Genomic DNA, 16,097 nt, shown 5'->3' with positions numbered 1-16,097 from the left:
TTATCCATCTGTCTTGAAAGAAGAGTATTCATTGCAACCTCATCTGGCTTAATTTTTCATAGATTTGGTTTCCACAAATGCTTGTACCAAACCCATCGGCTCCTATAAAATTTTCAGCTAGATATTTATATAGAAAAAGATTTGCCCTCGAAATGAGCCACCTATAAGAAAAACTGAGAAGTATAATGAAAAGAACAGTCTATGTATTTTGTCAACTACTGCAAGAAAATATAGCCAGATGGACAGTTTACACGACCATTTTGCATTAAATTAAAAGCCCCTATACACACAAATTCATGATACAGTGAAATATAGGTTTGGTTCATTGGTTGAGCTTCATGATTTTCTTTGGAACTTTGAACTACTATGCTCTTCTCCAGACAATCAGAAGATCGTGTTGGTTGGAGGGACCCCTGTGTCGGATCATTGCAAGATCCTTTAAGCTCCATTGCTCTTTCCAAAAAGGCCAGGACTAGTTGTTTCACCCCATTTGCCACCTGGTCTGCCACCCAGTCTAGATGGGCTCTGCCCAACTGTGGAAGTGAACATTGACTTTCCCCACCTAGGGGATTGCTTTTGCTCCTGAAGCATGAGACCACAAGACCTGCTCTGTGGCCAGGCATGTACAGTGTAGATGGAGAGGGGAGTCAGCCTTAGTTTTGATAATGAGAGATGAGTATTAGTAGATAAATTCTTATTTCTCCACTCTCAGATGAACTATCCTGAGATACAATAGTTCATCTGGCCCTTCAGAAATTAGTCTTGCATGACTGAGCACCCTATTGTGCTTGGTGTGACCAGCTCAGCAATGCACCCATGTACTCTCTTTCCTACCCTGACTCATGCTCTTTCTACTCCACTCTTGTTTCTCGCGGGGCTACTTTCCCTAATAGTACGGTAGCACATACCCTTGCTTTCTGGGTAGCACATACCTAGCAATGCAAAAACTGGCTAACACAGCTTTCTTCTCCTTTTAGTATAACAGCCAGATGATGCCATTTTACCAACACAGGCTTCATTGATGATTTCATCAGTATATAGTGTAAATGAATTCAATACATAGAGCATTTTTGTCAGGTGGCCCATGGATCCTCAGAGACACACATTCAAAAGGTATCCGTAACACTCAGCATTTCAGTATCTTTACTGACTTTTGCTTTGGTTTGAACAAACATATTGCATTTAATGTGTCAGATCTTGTGTACAGGAACCCAATGATAGGTCCACTTATTTACAAAGCTAACATGCTCTGGGTGGCTAAGTACGAAGCCACGGTGATTTGTCATTGTGAGGTGGGGAAGCAAAGCAACTTCATTCTGTTTTTTTCTTCATTCAAGATTCTCCAGGTTTGTGAGGTCACACCAGCTCCATAGCCTGAATCAAACTATTAGATACCACATTAATTTTGGACTAGCTTTGCTTATGTAAAAAGGGGTTAAGAACTGTACCTAGCTGGAATATATATGTGAAAAACTCTCCCAAACAAAGGGAATAAAGTAATTTTTTGAGAGAGGAAAATGTGTTCATTAGGATGGAGTTGAAAGGTACATTATGGGTCCTGGGATTGAGCTCCACATCGGGCTCCCTGCTTGGTGAGGAGTCTGCTTCTTCCTCTGCCCCTTCTCCCTCTGCTTATGCTCTCAAATAAATAAATAAAATCTTAAAAAAAAAAGAGAGAAAGATACATAATGTAGAAAAGAGACAAATATAAAAGTGTACATGTCATTTGAAGAGAGAGCAAGAGGGTGCAGGAAATAGTATTCTGACCTGATCTAGCCCAGGAAAATAATAAATGCTTGCTCCATCTTACCTGGACTGCCTTCCTTCATGAGCCAGGTAGGATATAATCAGACAATCTCCTTTAGAAAGTGTTTTTTTGGTTCATGTCCTGGCCAAATTGTGATGAGCTTCTTCCGTGTTAAGGAGACTCTGCTGCTCTACTGAAAATGGACATCCTCTCAGTCTTAGCTGTTGGTGTGGACATTTTGTTGCTTTTGCTTGCTGCTCTTCCTCCCCACTTTTTCTAGCAGCAAGACATAGAATTCATAGAATTTCCTTTGGGGAATCACCTATCAGTCTGTAGTTTAGATAGGACTGATTATACAAACCCCCCTATCCCCTTTTCCAGGATATCAGAGGATTAAGCTAATTAGTATATATGTCCTCCGCAGCACGGTGATTGGCTCAGGAATGGGCGTGTGACTGGAATTGGGCCAATGAGGATTAAGTCCAGGATTTTTACTGGAACTGCTGGGGAAAAGAGACACTTTTTAGTTGGTTTGGAGCTTTATGACTAATCTGGGAGGTGATGGGGTGGGGGAGGCACCATAAGGTAAAAGGCTTGTGGGCATGATGTCTACAGAAAGGATAGTTCTACAGAGGGAAATCTACACAAAAACATGAACAGGGGTATCTCCTGACAAATACTGATTGAGCACTCAGATTCAGCCATGCCTGACTCCTGAAATTTTCAGGTATTACAGTAAATAAATTCCCTTTATGCACAAGCCAGTTTGATTTAGCTTTTTTTGTTACTCATCACAGAAAGAGTCCTATTTAACATGTGTTCAGGGTCATGGACATAGAGATACATATTGATAACTGAGATGAGTATAATTCCATGAATAATATTTTGGAACATTTTGAGATAAGATGAATAATCCTGGAGCTGCAGAAATTTAATTCTTCCCTCCTCACCCCACCTCTGTGGCGCCTTCTGAGAATATAGTCCCCCATCAGCCTATTACTTCTCCCTGCTACCTCTATACCTTCCTCCTAAGGAAATGTATTTATTCTAGTAGATGCTTATGAAATAAATGCCCTTATATCCCAGTTTCCCTCCCTTTGAAGCAGCTGAGGTGAAAAGTGCAGGCAAACCTGTGCTTATTTAGAAAATAATAATATTTAAAGAAAGAGACTGGCAAGTATGTCCGTTATAAGCTTTTCTTTTTTCTTTTTTAGAATTGAAGCTTATGAGTTTATCTACGCCCACTATATTCATAATTACAATTTAATATCTGCATACAAAAGCTATGTAAAAATTCATTTTTCCCAAATATACAAATTTTCTTTTTTGGATAGTTTAAAACATTTGATCACAGATTTTAACAGAGTTTTAGGCTGAAAAAAATATTACCAACCTAGCAATATCACTTAACACTGTTTGCAAAACATGTATCTTCCAATGACTGTAAATCTTTTCCTACTTTGCAGTATTTTTCTGATTCTCAGGGCATGAAGACATTTTGAGGGGGAAAATGTGTTTTCTCTGGAGAAAACATAGAGAACTCGGCTCTATAATCAAATGAAAAATGCCAATTAGGAAGAACCAAAACAAAGAAGTGGTGTAACATCAGCTCAGTCCATGCCCTTCTCTCTTCTGTATCAACAGTACCTGTGTAATTAAATAAAGTGTCTTCTTTTGTCTTTCATTGTGCTCCGTAATCGACATGAGTATTGTCTGCATCCTGAGGAGGACAGATTTATATTTGATTGTCTTGTGCATAAGGTGGGTCAGCTTTAACTGTGCGACAGAAAGCCACAAACAGCGTTTAACCTACACGATATTGCTCTTGAAGGCGGCATTAATGTGGAAACACACTAGAAATGCACACTTTTTGCATTTGCAAACATTTATACAGCACAGTAAAAATTCTGTAATAAGGCCAAACCTTTTTTCCCCCCAGTCTGTTCTGTGTGTGTGTGTGTTTAATGTCTTTTTTTTTTTTTTTTAAAGATTAAAGTAAAATGTCTCAATTGTAAAAAATACACACCGGGCAAATCCTTACCTGGATAATAAATATCTACATCACAGTACAATAAAATTTCTTCTCTATAAAATTTAAATATGGATTATAGTCTATCACTATCAAAAGAAACACTATGCTAATATTTCCATATTATTAAAATAACAGGAAAAATTACAAGCTTGTCTTAGAACCTGATGCCATAGCTGTTGAAAAGGGCAAAGAGATTCAAATGTCCATAAGTACTCTCCTTCAGGAGAAGAGCCGCCGCTTGGTTATTCACTTAAATTCAGTTTGTGAAAAAGGTTTAGCCTTACAAATGCTGGCTACATTTCAAAAACCATAAGACCGATTTCATAATTTATGACTCATGCATCAAAAGGTCAATATGACACAAATAGGTTAGAGTTCCATAGAATAAAAATGGATCACTGACAATGACATGCTTTGAGGGTTCTCAGCAGTTCCACGGAGGCTGAGTCTCTCGGGGGCTCAGTGCTGTGGAGGCGCCAAGACTCGGGCACTGTCCACCGGGGAGCAATGCGAATGGCGTGGCTGGAGCGGAGCCCGGCGGTCCGTCCTGATGACCGACGGCCACGCTGCAGAAGGAACAGGTGTCACTTGGGGCACAGGTGAGGGGGTGTCACGGGGCTGAGGCATCAACACGGCAAGCACGTCATTGAGGACCGGGGCTCATGGGGACTAGAAAAAGCTCTGAGGCAGCACGTGGTGTTTTGAGCAGAATCATAAAGAAGAAAAGATCTTACTGTTTTCACTATTTCTTGAAATACTGCACAACTAAATTGAAGAGCAAAGTACACTTGAGGATTACAGACGCACACACTTGCACACCCCCCCCCAATCACTCATCCCCCAAAGTTAAGTGATTTATAAATAAGAATCCCAGTGGTACAGGTGTGTTCTCCTTTACTGGGATGTCTCCCCTCTGTGAGGGGTTTCAATCAGGTCCACACTTGATTTGAAAGGCGGGACAATATAAGAAAAAAATGTTTAAAAAATTCCAGAGTAAACCCCTCCTGATTGAGTTTTATGAGATGGAGTCTTGAGATTCATTAAATACCTCAACCAGTTACAGAAGAAATGAATCATTTCGGCCCCAGGGTCATGATCCTTTGAGTCCTTACAGCCTTTCCTTTCAAACTGAAGTACTTTAAGGAGTGTCCTACTCAGCATAAAGCATTCAGCCTACAAGAGTTTTAGATCAGCAGTTTGCCCGGTTAAGGCAATCATTTAAGGATCCTAGGCTCAAACCGAAATGTCCTTGGGGTTGGCTGGATTACTGTAGATATACTGTACCATTTGGCCAATGCCCAGTCATGGTTAATCCCCAGAGGATTCAGATTTAGCCTCAGATCAGACTCTACTTCTATTTGAATCTGGGTGTGTCTCATGTTCTAGGGAATCTCTGTGACATGAATGGAGGAAACTTTCCCCTGGGAAGGCTTTGATGCCCAGCAGGTCTGTGAACCCTCCAGGACCCCACCTGCTTGCCTTCCTCTCCCCTTCTGAGAGAAGAGTTGCCTCTCAACGCACGGAGCTTCTTAGAGTTACCCTGGAGAGGTACTGTGTTTCAAAGAGTACTTCTCCAAGGAGAGTCAACAGAGCGAGCTAAGTTGCTAACAAAGCAAGGACTTCAGGAGACTGGCTAGAGGCTGCCTTAGAGAAAACAAAACAAAACCAACCGTCTGTAGATAAGTCAAAGCAGGTAATCTGCCCATGAACTTCATGTTCATAATCTTAATCTCTTCCCCTACTTTCTTTCTTTGCTTAGCTAGTTCCATAGCAATATTCTTGTTTCCTGTTCCTCAGAAGCCAGGATAATCACTTTTGCATATTAAACATATTTTTTTCCCTTCTAGATTATTCCCAATCACACTTAGGTTTTTCAGTGCTGTTCCTCTTCTTTTTCCAAGGCCATTCTGCCTTTCCTTACATAATTGATGAGTAGTGTGTCAAATTCTTGTTTTGACTCAATACCAAGTATGCTTTCCCTAATTGTTAAGAGGGCCATAATTTCTATCTTATCGAGCTAGAAATTTGAATATGAAAGGAACCATCAAATAGGAACAGATTTCCCCCCTGAAATTAGTACAATATTAAGGGTGGGAAGGATTTTAAAGTTCATGACTTTTCCCTAGGTGAGAAAACCAAGACTCAAGGTCACAGATCTACCAGCTGACAGAGCGCAAAGTAGAACTCAGGCACCCTGACTTCTGGGCAAGTTAAAAAAGAATTAATTCACTTGGTTTTCACGGTGACTTGCATTCCTTTGTTTTTAGTTAAATCTCATGGATATGGCTTATTTTCCCCAATGTTTCCAGGATAAGGCAGTTCAAGGCAAGTCAAAGAATAGTTTATGTTTACCACACCAGTGAAGAACAAGATACATTCAATTGCATGGGTACCATCTTGGCCCATTTTCTGGAGTTGAAATGATCAGGGGTCACCATGGGTTTTCTGGGCATGAGCTACTACAGCCTTTGTCATCAGGGAGGAGGGTGAGGCAAAGAAGGTGAATGTTTGTGTACATGGTCTGCAGGTTTTTTCTGTGAAATATCTGTCAGCAATGCTCTCAGAGGGACCTAGAGGGTCAGTGGCTAGACCCGGTTTGCTCAGTGATAGTCAAGCCTGAGAGTCAGAGGGAAAAGGGGACTAGGAAACATCTGTTTGTAGAGCAAAGACCTTGAGGATCTAAGACCAAAAGGAACCATGAGCACACGAAGAGACTCTCAGAACACTGCACCTTCTTCAACTCAGAATGTACTGCACTGATCTCTCCTCAAAATTCCTCCAGAACAAGACTCAAATTTCTGCTTGTTATCTCTCCTTGATTAGAAGATTTAATCCGTAGGGAGATCTGTTGTCAGCTCAGCAAAGATGCAATCAGGATTAAATAACTTCAGGAGTTTGGGAGATGACAGATCAGATGTCATTGAAAAGTGACAACGCTCTGCAAATTGGTTTGATTTTGGTGGAAATTTTCTCTGAGCCTAAATTGTGAAGAAGCCTTCCTACTCTGAGGTAATGCCATGTGGATTTTTGGAAACTGTCGAGTCACTGCCATTAGTGAAGCTTTTGAATTTCTTTGGGCTTACTGAGGAGAATTATTTCCCTCAGTCAGTCAAATACCTGCACATCTTTGAGAGTCACACTCTTGTATAACTTGAATGAAATCATAGGATTATAAAAATTAGAGTGAAAGGATAGTTGATTTTTCAGGAAGAAATGTTCCTATACATTCCAAGTTATGCTGCCAGGAGAGAATGAAGAGGGCTGAAAACAGCATGCTCTTGAATAGATAAAAATCAGTTCAGACCTTTCCCTAGAAAGCTGAAAGCCACATCTAACCAAAAAGGTCATCTGCGCCATGCTAATTTGAGCCCTGCAAAAATCAGGACTGGATCAAGATGACCATATTATCTTGGCTTTAAGGCTTCATTAGTCTTCTGCTGTGCCATTTTGCTTGTTTGAGTCTCTGACCAGGGACAGATGGGAGCTGGTGATGGTTGGTGCTGGTGAATTAATGATTGTCCCCACCCCACCTCCACAACTGTAAAACCTTCAAAGCATTCACATCAAAGGACTGGAGAACAAAATGCAATAGTTACAAGTACCCGCATTCAAGGGGCAATTTCATCCATGTCTATGCTAAGGACTACCTCCCTTTACCCCCAAACAGTCCCTCCCAACACAAAGAAACAAAGGAACAAACAAAGAAGAGCTAGGCAATGGAATGAAATGACACCCAGTAGTGCTGTAGGAATTATGAGAATGAAGTCAATCAGTCTAATCCTCGAACACTTCCAAGAACAATGGGGGAAAGAGTTCGGTGGGGCATTCCACCTTCATGTGCAGGAAGCGGCTGGCATGGCAGGCTCCAATCATCCGCAGGTCTGTCACCTTCATCAGGAGTTTTGGCCAAAAGTGTGTCACATGATGTTTCCGATAATTGATATAGTGTTCAAAGGCCAGTAGGAAACTATCTTGGTATTTTTCTATTCTTTCAACGCAGGCGAGCCCTGGGCGGTCTGAGGGGGAAGAACAAAGATGAATGTTATTCAAAAGTGGAAAGGAGAAGCTTTGACTTGTCCAGTTCAAGCCATTTAATGTGAAGTGGGCAGATCAACTCCTAGGAATGAGTGTAGATATGAAACGAACACTGGAGCACAGGGAAGTGTCACAATTTACATAAAGGGAGTCAATGCTTTGTTTAGGTAAAAGTCTCCAGGTTAGACAAATCACCTGGGATTGGTGATGCCTCTCTCTTAAGGTGCAGGAGAAGCCTCACCATGAGAGTCAAAATACCATGCATAACAAGGGGAAGATTTTGAGAGTTGCCCCTAGCTGCCTGGCTGAGAGGTGAGGACAGGCATGGGCATGCAGAGAAGGGGAGATGTGAGAAGAGATTGAAAACATTGCAGGAGGCCTGAATGCCAAGTGAGGAGTGTCACACAATAAGAAATTTTCATGAAGACAAAGAAGCACAATATCCAATTTTAGTTGTTTACCAGGCTGTAAGGAACCACTCCTTCCCTTCCGTTGTACATGTGATAAAACTGCTACCTGTAGCCACCTTCCATTGGTGTGTTTTGGGGAATTAAATGAAAAGAAGAGATGTGAACCATGCTAGTATCACCCTGTGTAGAGAAGGAGAGAATCACTGTGGGAAGTTGGAGCTAGATAAGACCATGACCATGTAATGACCAAGAAGTCTTAATAAGCCTTGCCTGGACTGCTGGCCTTCCCAAAATATGTAGAAAGGGACTCAAGGCAATTTCACAAAAATGATAAAGGCATGTCATGAGAAGGCTAGATGACTGGGGAAGATGTAGGATGCAAACACGTGGAATATGAAAGTGGGTACAGGGGAGTGTACCTCAACATAATAAAGGCCATATATGACAAGCCCACAGCTAGCATCATATTCAGTGGTGAAAGCCTAGAGGTTTTCCTCTAAGATCAGGAATAAGACAAGGATTCCTATCCTCAGTACTTTATTCCATATGGTACTAGGAGTTCTAGTCAGAGCAATTAAGCAAGAAAAAGAGATAGAAGGCATCCAAAATGGAAATGAAAAAGTGAAACTGCCACTATTTACAGATGACATGATATTATATATAGAAAACCAAGACTTTTCCAAAAAAACTGTTAGAATTAAGAAATGATTTCAGAAACGTTACAGGATACAAACTCAGTATACAAAAATCTGTTTCATTTCTATATATTAATAATGAATTATCAGAAAGAGAAATGAAGAACACAATCCCACTTACAATAGCATCAAAAAAAATAAAATACCTAAGAATAAATTTAACTAAGGAAGGAAAAGATCTATACATTGAAAACATAAGACATTGATAGAAGAAGCTGAAGGAGACACAAATAAATGAAAAGATACTCTCTGTACTCATGAATTGGAAGAATTAATATCATTAAAATATCCATTCTACCAAAAGCAGTCAACAGATTCCATGCAATCCCTATCAAAATTTCAATGGCATTTTCTGCAGAAATAGGAAAAACAATCCCAAAATTTGCATGGAAACACAAAAGAACCTGAATAACCAAAGCAATCTTGAGAAAGAAGAACAAAGCTGAAGGCATCATGCTCTCTGATTTCAAACTCTATTACAAAGCCATAGTAATCAAAACAGTATGGTATTGGTATAGAAACAGACACAAAGGTCAAAGGAACAGAATAGATAGCCCAGAAATATACTCATGCATATATGGTCAATTAACTTATGACAAAGGAACCAAGAATACAATGAGGAAGGGACAGTCTCTTCAGTAAATGATGATGGGAAGATTGGACCACCACATGCAAAAGAATGAAACTAGACCCCTATCTTACGCCATATAGAAAAATTAACTCAGAACAGATTAAAGACTTAAATGTAAGACCTAAAATCATAAAACTCCTGAAAGAAAATGTAGGTGGTAAGCTCCTTCACATTAATCTTGGTGATGATTTTTGTGGCTCTGACTCCAAAAGCAAAGGCAACAAAAGCAAAAATAAAGTGGGACTACATCAATTGAAAAAGTTTCTGCACAGCACAGGAAACCATCAAAAAATGAACAGGAAACCTATGGAATGGGAGAAAATATTTGCAAATCATATATCTGATAAGGGGTTAATATCCACAATATAAAATGGACTTATAGAACTCAATAGCAAGAAATTCTACAATTCATTAAAAACTGAGCAGAGGTTCTGCAGAGATTTTCCCAAAGAAGACATGCACATGGCCAACAGACACATGTAAAGATGTCGAACTCACCAATCATCAGGGAAATGCAAATCAAAACCACCATGAAATATCACCTTACACCTGTTAGAATGGCTCTTTATCAAAAACGGCAAGAGATAACAAGTGTTGGCAAGGATATGGAGAAAAGGGAACCCTTGTACACTATTGCTAGAAATGCAAATTTGTGTAGCCACAATGGAAAATAGTATAGAGGTTCCTCAAAAAATTAAAAATAAAATTACCATATGATCCAGTAATTCCATTACTGAGTATTTATCCATGAAAACAAAAACTTGAAAAGATATATGGATCCCATGTTAATTGTAGCATTATTTACAATAGCCAAGATATGGAAACAACCTAAGTGTCCACCCATGGACAAACGGATAAAGAAGATACGGTATATACATAGAGTGGAATACTACTGAGCCATAAAAATGAAGTCTTGCCATTTACAACGACATTGATGGACCTTGAGGACATCATACTAAGGCAAGTAAGTCAGCGAAAGACAAATACTATATCATTTTACGAATACGTGAAATCCAAAAACAAAGAAAGAAAGAAATAAAAGCAAGCTCATAGAAACAGAGAACAAGTGGTTGCCAGAGGCTGTGGTCTGCGGTGGGCTTAATGAGTGAAGGGTGTCTAAAGGTACAAACAAACTTCCAGTAATTAGATTTAAAAAGTATTGGAAATGTAATATACAGTATGGTGACTATAGTTCATGATACTCTATTGCATATTTGAAAGTTGCTAGTAGAGTAGATCTTGAAAGTCTTCATCACAAGAAAAAAATTTTGTAACTATATATGGGACAGATGTTATCTAGACTTACTGTGGTGATCATTTTGCAATATATACAAATATCAAATCATTATGTTGTACATCTGAAATGATTACAACTTTATATGTCAATTATGCCTCAATTGAAAAAAAAATTATAAACCTGGCTGGATTCCTCACATAGCTCCAGGGAGCCCTACCACCCCACTGCCCAGTACTCCTCTGTTTGCTCTTTGTGGCTCTGATCAAATAAGTTCACACTTTTAAGTGTCCAGGTATTGAAGTATCTGTATTAGTAAAAATCAAAACAGAGTTCTGCTTAATCTATAAGGAAGGCTCAGCAGTAATGTCTCAATCCGCTCTTCTGAGTTTAAGCAAAAGATATGGGCTTTCAGCATCCCCTATTTGGCTTGAATTGTCATTTGTGCATTTTTATTTTGTGTTTTCCTTTGTATTTGATGCTGCTGCTCTATGGATCTCCTCAATCCTTCTCTCCCTCACCCTTGTCTTCTGTCTTTGAGAATGCTGGAAGAATTCTCCACAGGATCCTTTTCCTTTTGATCCAAATAGAAAATCAACATAATACTGCTCTGGATGTACTCCTTCACAGGGGAAAAAAATAACCTGGGTTTCGTGGCCTCAAAATTCTGTCCTTTGATGAGAGATAAAGATAAGGTGGTCATATAAATGACACAGAGAAAATGAAAGGGCATTTCATCATGTTCAAGTGGCACTAAGCATGTTTATGAAGAAATATTTTAAAGGTCAAGGACTGTTTTTAACTCCTGGAGACAGAATTTCTTAAAGATCTGTCCTTCTGATCAGTTCCATTTTAGCTCTCCACTCATCACTGCAGGACCAAAGAACTTAGTGGGAGCAGCTCCTGGAAAAGGCTTTGAAGAGGAGGCATAGGATACTGTGTAACCGATGCCACACAGAACAACAGGGCGTAGAGGGCAAGGCTGAGAAGGGCTGGAGCCCCGGAATATGGATACGTAGCTATCACGTGCCAACTGTAAAGTGTCTGGTAATAGTTTTCTGGTCCTGGTAGTATGAAGGAAAAGTGCCCAGGTCATTAGGGCGGAGAAGATTTTTAAAAGGTTTTAGGTATGCCACGCGGTTACCAGGCAATGACAGTGTCATCAGAATCGAGGATGGAGGAAGAATCATCCAGGTAAATATCTGAGAGGTTTGGTATCATAATCACAACCCTTGCCTTGTCCAAATACTCCCTTTATTTACCTTACTGAGATTACTTGCCTAACAATCTGTTAAAATTAACTCACTATGGAGGAAACATTATATTATTCAGGAAATAGAAATCCATGTGCTGCCCATGGAAGATAACTGCCAAAATTGGTGCGAGACAAAAACCCTTATTAAACTTTAGCTCAGGAGTCCTGCCGAAGACTGTGCCTGATACCCATCCTGTCTGTTCAACAGAGAGGTCAGTAAGTTTAGCGAGGCGTTCAGGATAGGCTGGTTCCAAAATCAATCTCTCTCCTTGCTTTATTCAGAAGGAGGTACAAATGGAAAGAACATTCTAAGAGATACAGCTTTCTCACTAGCTGGTTCAATGTTATTTAAAATTGTCTTTGTAAAATAAAATAAAATAAAATAAAATAAAATAAAATAAAATAAAAAAAATTGTCTTTGTAGCACTATGATTTCTGCTAAAAATTACCTTGAATCCCTCCTCCAGGAATAGAATTCCCACTTATTGAGTTAAATTTTTTTATTTTAAAAGACTGAAACCCAGAGAAGATAAGGGGTTCACTCAAGGTCACATAGGGAATTCTTATTTAAGCTATTCACTCTATTTCTTTAAAAATAATTCTCCTGAAGGACTGAGGACCCTGGTTTCTCACTGGTTGTTGACTGGAAACCACCCTCAGCTCTGAGAGGCCACATTCAGGTCCCTATCATGTGAGCTTTCCTGACATGGCTGCTTACTTCAGCCAGCCAGCCAGCCAGTAAGGGGAGTTTCTGGAGCAAGTCTGTTAGCAAGAGGGAATTTTTTTTTTAAGACTTTATGTATTTATTCATGAGAGAAATGCAAAGAGAGAGGCAGAAACATAGGCAGAGGGAGAAGCAGGCTTCCTGTGGGGCCTGATGTGGGACTTAATCCCAGGACTCTGGGATTACAACCTGAGCTGAAGGCAGATGCTCAACCACTGAGCCACCCAGGTGCCCCAAAAGGGAATCTTATATAACGTAATGTAACCTAATCACAAGGAGGTGGCATTGAATTCATCGTATTCTACTGAAGCAAGTTACTGGTTCTGCACACACTCAGCAGGAGGGGATTGTACAAAGGTATAAACATCTGAAGGTGGGGAACATGGGAGGCCTCCTACGGCTTGTCTGCCACAGCATACAACAGGGTTCCTTATGCTATTTTATCTACTTATGTTTATGTTTTAGATTTTTCATAATAAAAATAATTTTTTATAAGTCTGCCATACCTAAATGTTCTGTAGCAAATACATTTCAAGATGAGCTTAAAAAAAAAAAAAAAAAAGGAAGGAATTCTACTGAGTGAACCAGGAAGCACGAACCCTATAAAGGATTCTCGTTGTACTTAAGACCGATAATTTATCCATCTATTTAGTCATTGATCCAATAAACATTTCAAATTCTACTAAACACTGGCCTAAGCAGTAGGTGTACAACTAGACACATTTCTGTCCTCAAAAAATAAACAATCCAGAGGTAGAGGCGGATAAGGTAAGCTGACAACTATAGTGCAGAGTGATAAGTGCTGAGGCACAGCTAAACTGAGGGTGCCTGTAAAGGCACAGGTGGCCTTTGAAACTACCTATTTATAATTTTAAAAAAATGTATTTATTTATTTGAGAGAGTGTGTGTGTGCATGTAGGGGGGGGGAGAAGGAGACAAGCAGACTCCCCACTGAATGGGGAGCTGGATGTGAAGCTTGATCCCAGGACCCTGAGATCATGACCTGAGCTAAAACAGAGTCAGCCACTCAACCTACTGAACCACCCAGGTGCCCCACTTACCTTCTATTTAAAGACTAGCTTTCCTTAAAGGATCTGACATATTTTGCATTTCTTATTTATGAGATGATCTCTGAAGAGAGAAGTGTCAGAATTATTATTCATTTTTCACTGAAGGAGTCTGGAGCCCTGATAATGAGCTCAGGGTAGGTTAAAGATGGCTGCAAATTTTTTGCCATTCCTCCCATCTAGAGGTGGGCTCTTGACTCTGGGCTGGTGCTTGGGCTTTTTTGGACCAATAGTATGTGGCAGAAGTTAGCTATATGACTCAAACCTGGGCCTTAAGACATCTGCAATGTGTGCTTCGAATTCTCCTTCTTGGAATCCACCAGCCATGTAAGAGTGCAACTAGCCTTCCAGAGGAGAGGCTGCATGGAGAGAGGCCTGAAGCTGTGTTTGATGTCTCAGCCCCAACCCCTACCATCTGGGGATGCTTTAAGCCACTAAATTTTGGAGTGGTGTGCTAGATAGCAATAAAAACCTGAAACTTAAGTTGTAGCTAAGCCATAAACAAATTTTAGCTTTTCCTCATGATTTCCTCAACCAGAACTTAACACAGAGTGGTGTGGTCACTCATACCCATATCCTGGGTACATAAAACCAGAAGAGGGTGAAGTTGGCCAATGACGGTAAGTCAGGCTGGGTAGTGTCCATTGAAGGTAGACCATTTCACAGAGTCTTTAAAATGGCTCCTTTGGGTCCTTCCTACTATGCTGGAGGAGTGCAGGAAGCATCAGATACCTGACACCCCCCTTCAGTTCCCAGGTCATTGGCAAACCCCCAATTGCTTGCTGAAGGAGAGTGAGCTATGATTCTGAAGCTAAAGGGGGGCAGTGTGGGAGGGATCAGGAACTCATCAAGTGATTTGAATTAGCATCAGACAAGCAAAAGCTCTTTGGTTTCCCAGTAATGTGTCTGGGAGTACTCACCTGAAGACATCAGCAGGACGGCCTGAAGAAGGGCTACTTCAGTGTCATCCAGGTTGAAAGAAGACAGTGACATGCCCAGGTCAAAGATGGCATCTGACACCACCCCAAGACCCCCGTTCTTCAGCTGGCCCCGCGTCACTGCCATTTCCCCATTCAAGGTTAAAGTCTCGCTTTCTGGGTCATAGCGCACAGCAGCTCGAAGGGACATGATCTCCATGCAGCAGCCTTTGAGGAGGATTATCTGGTCTTCACATGGCAGCTGAAAAAAACCAGCCCATTGATATGAACAAGTGCACAGACGTCAGTGAGGAATAACATGCAGTATCTTAATAGCAACAGGGACCACATCCTGTGATCAACATCGGTCCTGCACTCTTTGGGCCTCTGGCTTTCTTTTTTTTTTTTTTTTTTTTTTTAATTTTTTTTTTTAATTTTTTTTTTTTAATTTTTTATTTATTTATGATAGGCACACAGTGAGAGAGAGAGAGAGAGGCAGAGACACAGGCAGAGGGAGAAGCAGGCTCCATGCACCGGGGGCCCGACGTGGGATTCGATCCCGGGTCTCCAGGATCGCGCCCTGGGCCAAAGGCAGGCGCTAAACCACTGCGCCACCCAGGGATCCCTGGCTTTCCCTTCCTACTCAGCTGTAGACTCTCAACAACCATTTTTCATACTCCAAGCTGGTCACTGATTTTAATGTCAGTACTCTGCCTTTCTTTTATGATGGATATAGATCTCCAACTAGGATTGCAGTCCTGTGTGAGATTGTGCTTACTCCCTTACTCTGGGGGTTTGTATAATAACACCAACTGATCGCTGCTTGAGAACGTGGTTTATGTTAAGCTTACCACATTTCTCACAGTGGCTGGCAATTCTGCTTCTCTTTGATTTTTTTTTAAATTTTATTTATGATAGTCACAGAGAGAGAGAGAGAGAGAGAGAGAGAGAGAGAGAGAGAGAGGCAGAGACACAGGCAGAGGGAGAAGCAGGCTCCATGCACCGGGAGCCCGACGTGGGATTCGATCCCGGGTCTCCAGGATTGCGCCCTGGGCCAAAGGCAGGCGCCAAACCGCTGCGCCACCCAGGGATCCCCTTCTCTTTGATTTTTGAAGCAAGTTTGCCTCTTGGGTCTCTCAAAAGGCACAAAAGGAGAAGGTCGCTGGTAGAAGAGTGTTGCCCTAGAGATCCAGAGATGTAAAAGCGTTGGCCCAGGTCACCCAGTGAGTTAGAGGCGGAGGTGAGACTAGAATTCAGACCTCCTGGCTCCTAGGGTTAAGTTCTCAGGACTTCAGGCACCAGAATTACTTCACACACTGGATTTCTCTGCCAGTGCTATAATCTCGTTTT

General features: G+C 40.9%; 1 protein-coding gene across 50 annotated transcripts in view; it reads right to left on the bottom strand.

Moving 5' to 3' along the window:
- Positions 1-2,929: 2,929 nt before the first annotated feature.
- The window catches only part of THRB (thyroid hormone receptor beta), a 372,815-nt gene continuing 359,647 nt past the window's right edge, over positions 2,930-16,097 (bottom strand). For all 50 annotated transcript variants that reach the window (XM_026006411.2, XM_072726693.1, XM_026006409.2 and 47 more), the window contains 2 exons: positions 14,751-15,009; positions 2,930-7,795 (listed from right to left, as the gene is read on the bottom strand). In XM_026006411.2, coding sequence (XP_025862196.1) covers positions 7,554-7,795; positions 14,751-15,009 — 501 coding nt within the window. In that variant the 3' untranslated portion in view covers positions 2,930-7,553. The remainder of the gene's footprint in view (positions 7,796-14,750; positions 15,010-16,097) is intronic.

Source organism: Vulpes vulpes, chromosome 11 (genome assembly GCF_048418805.1).
Source record: "Vulpes vulpes isolate BD-2025 chromosome 11, VulVul3, whole genome shotgun sequence".
Lineage (NCBI taxonomy): Eukaryota > Metazoa > Chordata > Mammalia > Carnivora > Canidae > Vulpes > Vulpes vulpes.
Note: the sequence above shows the minus strand (reverse complement) of the source record. Positions and strands in the feature narration are given on the sequence as shown.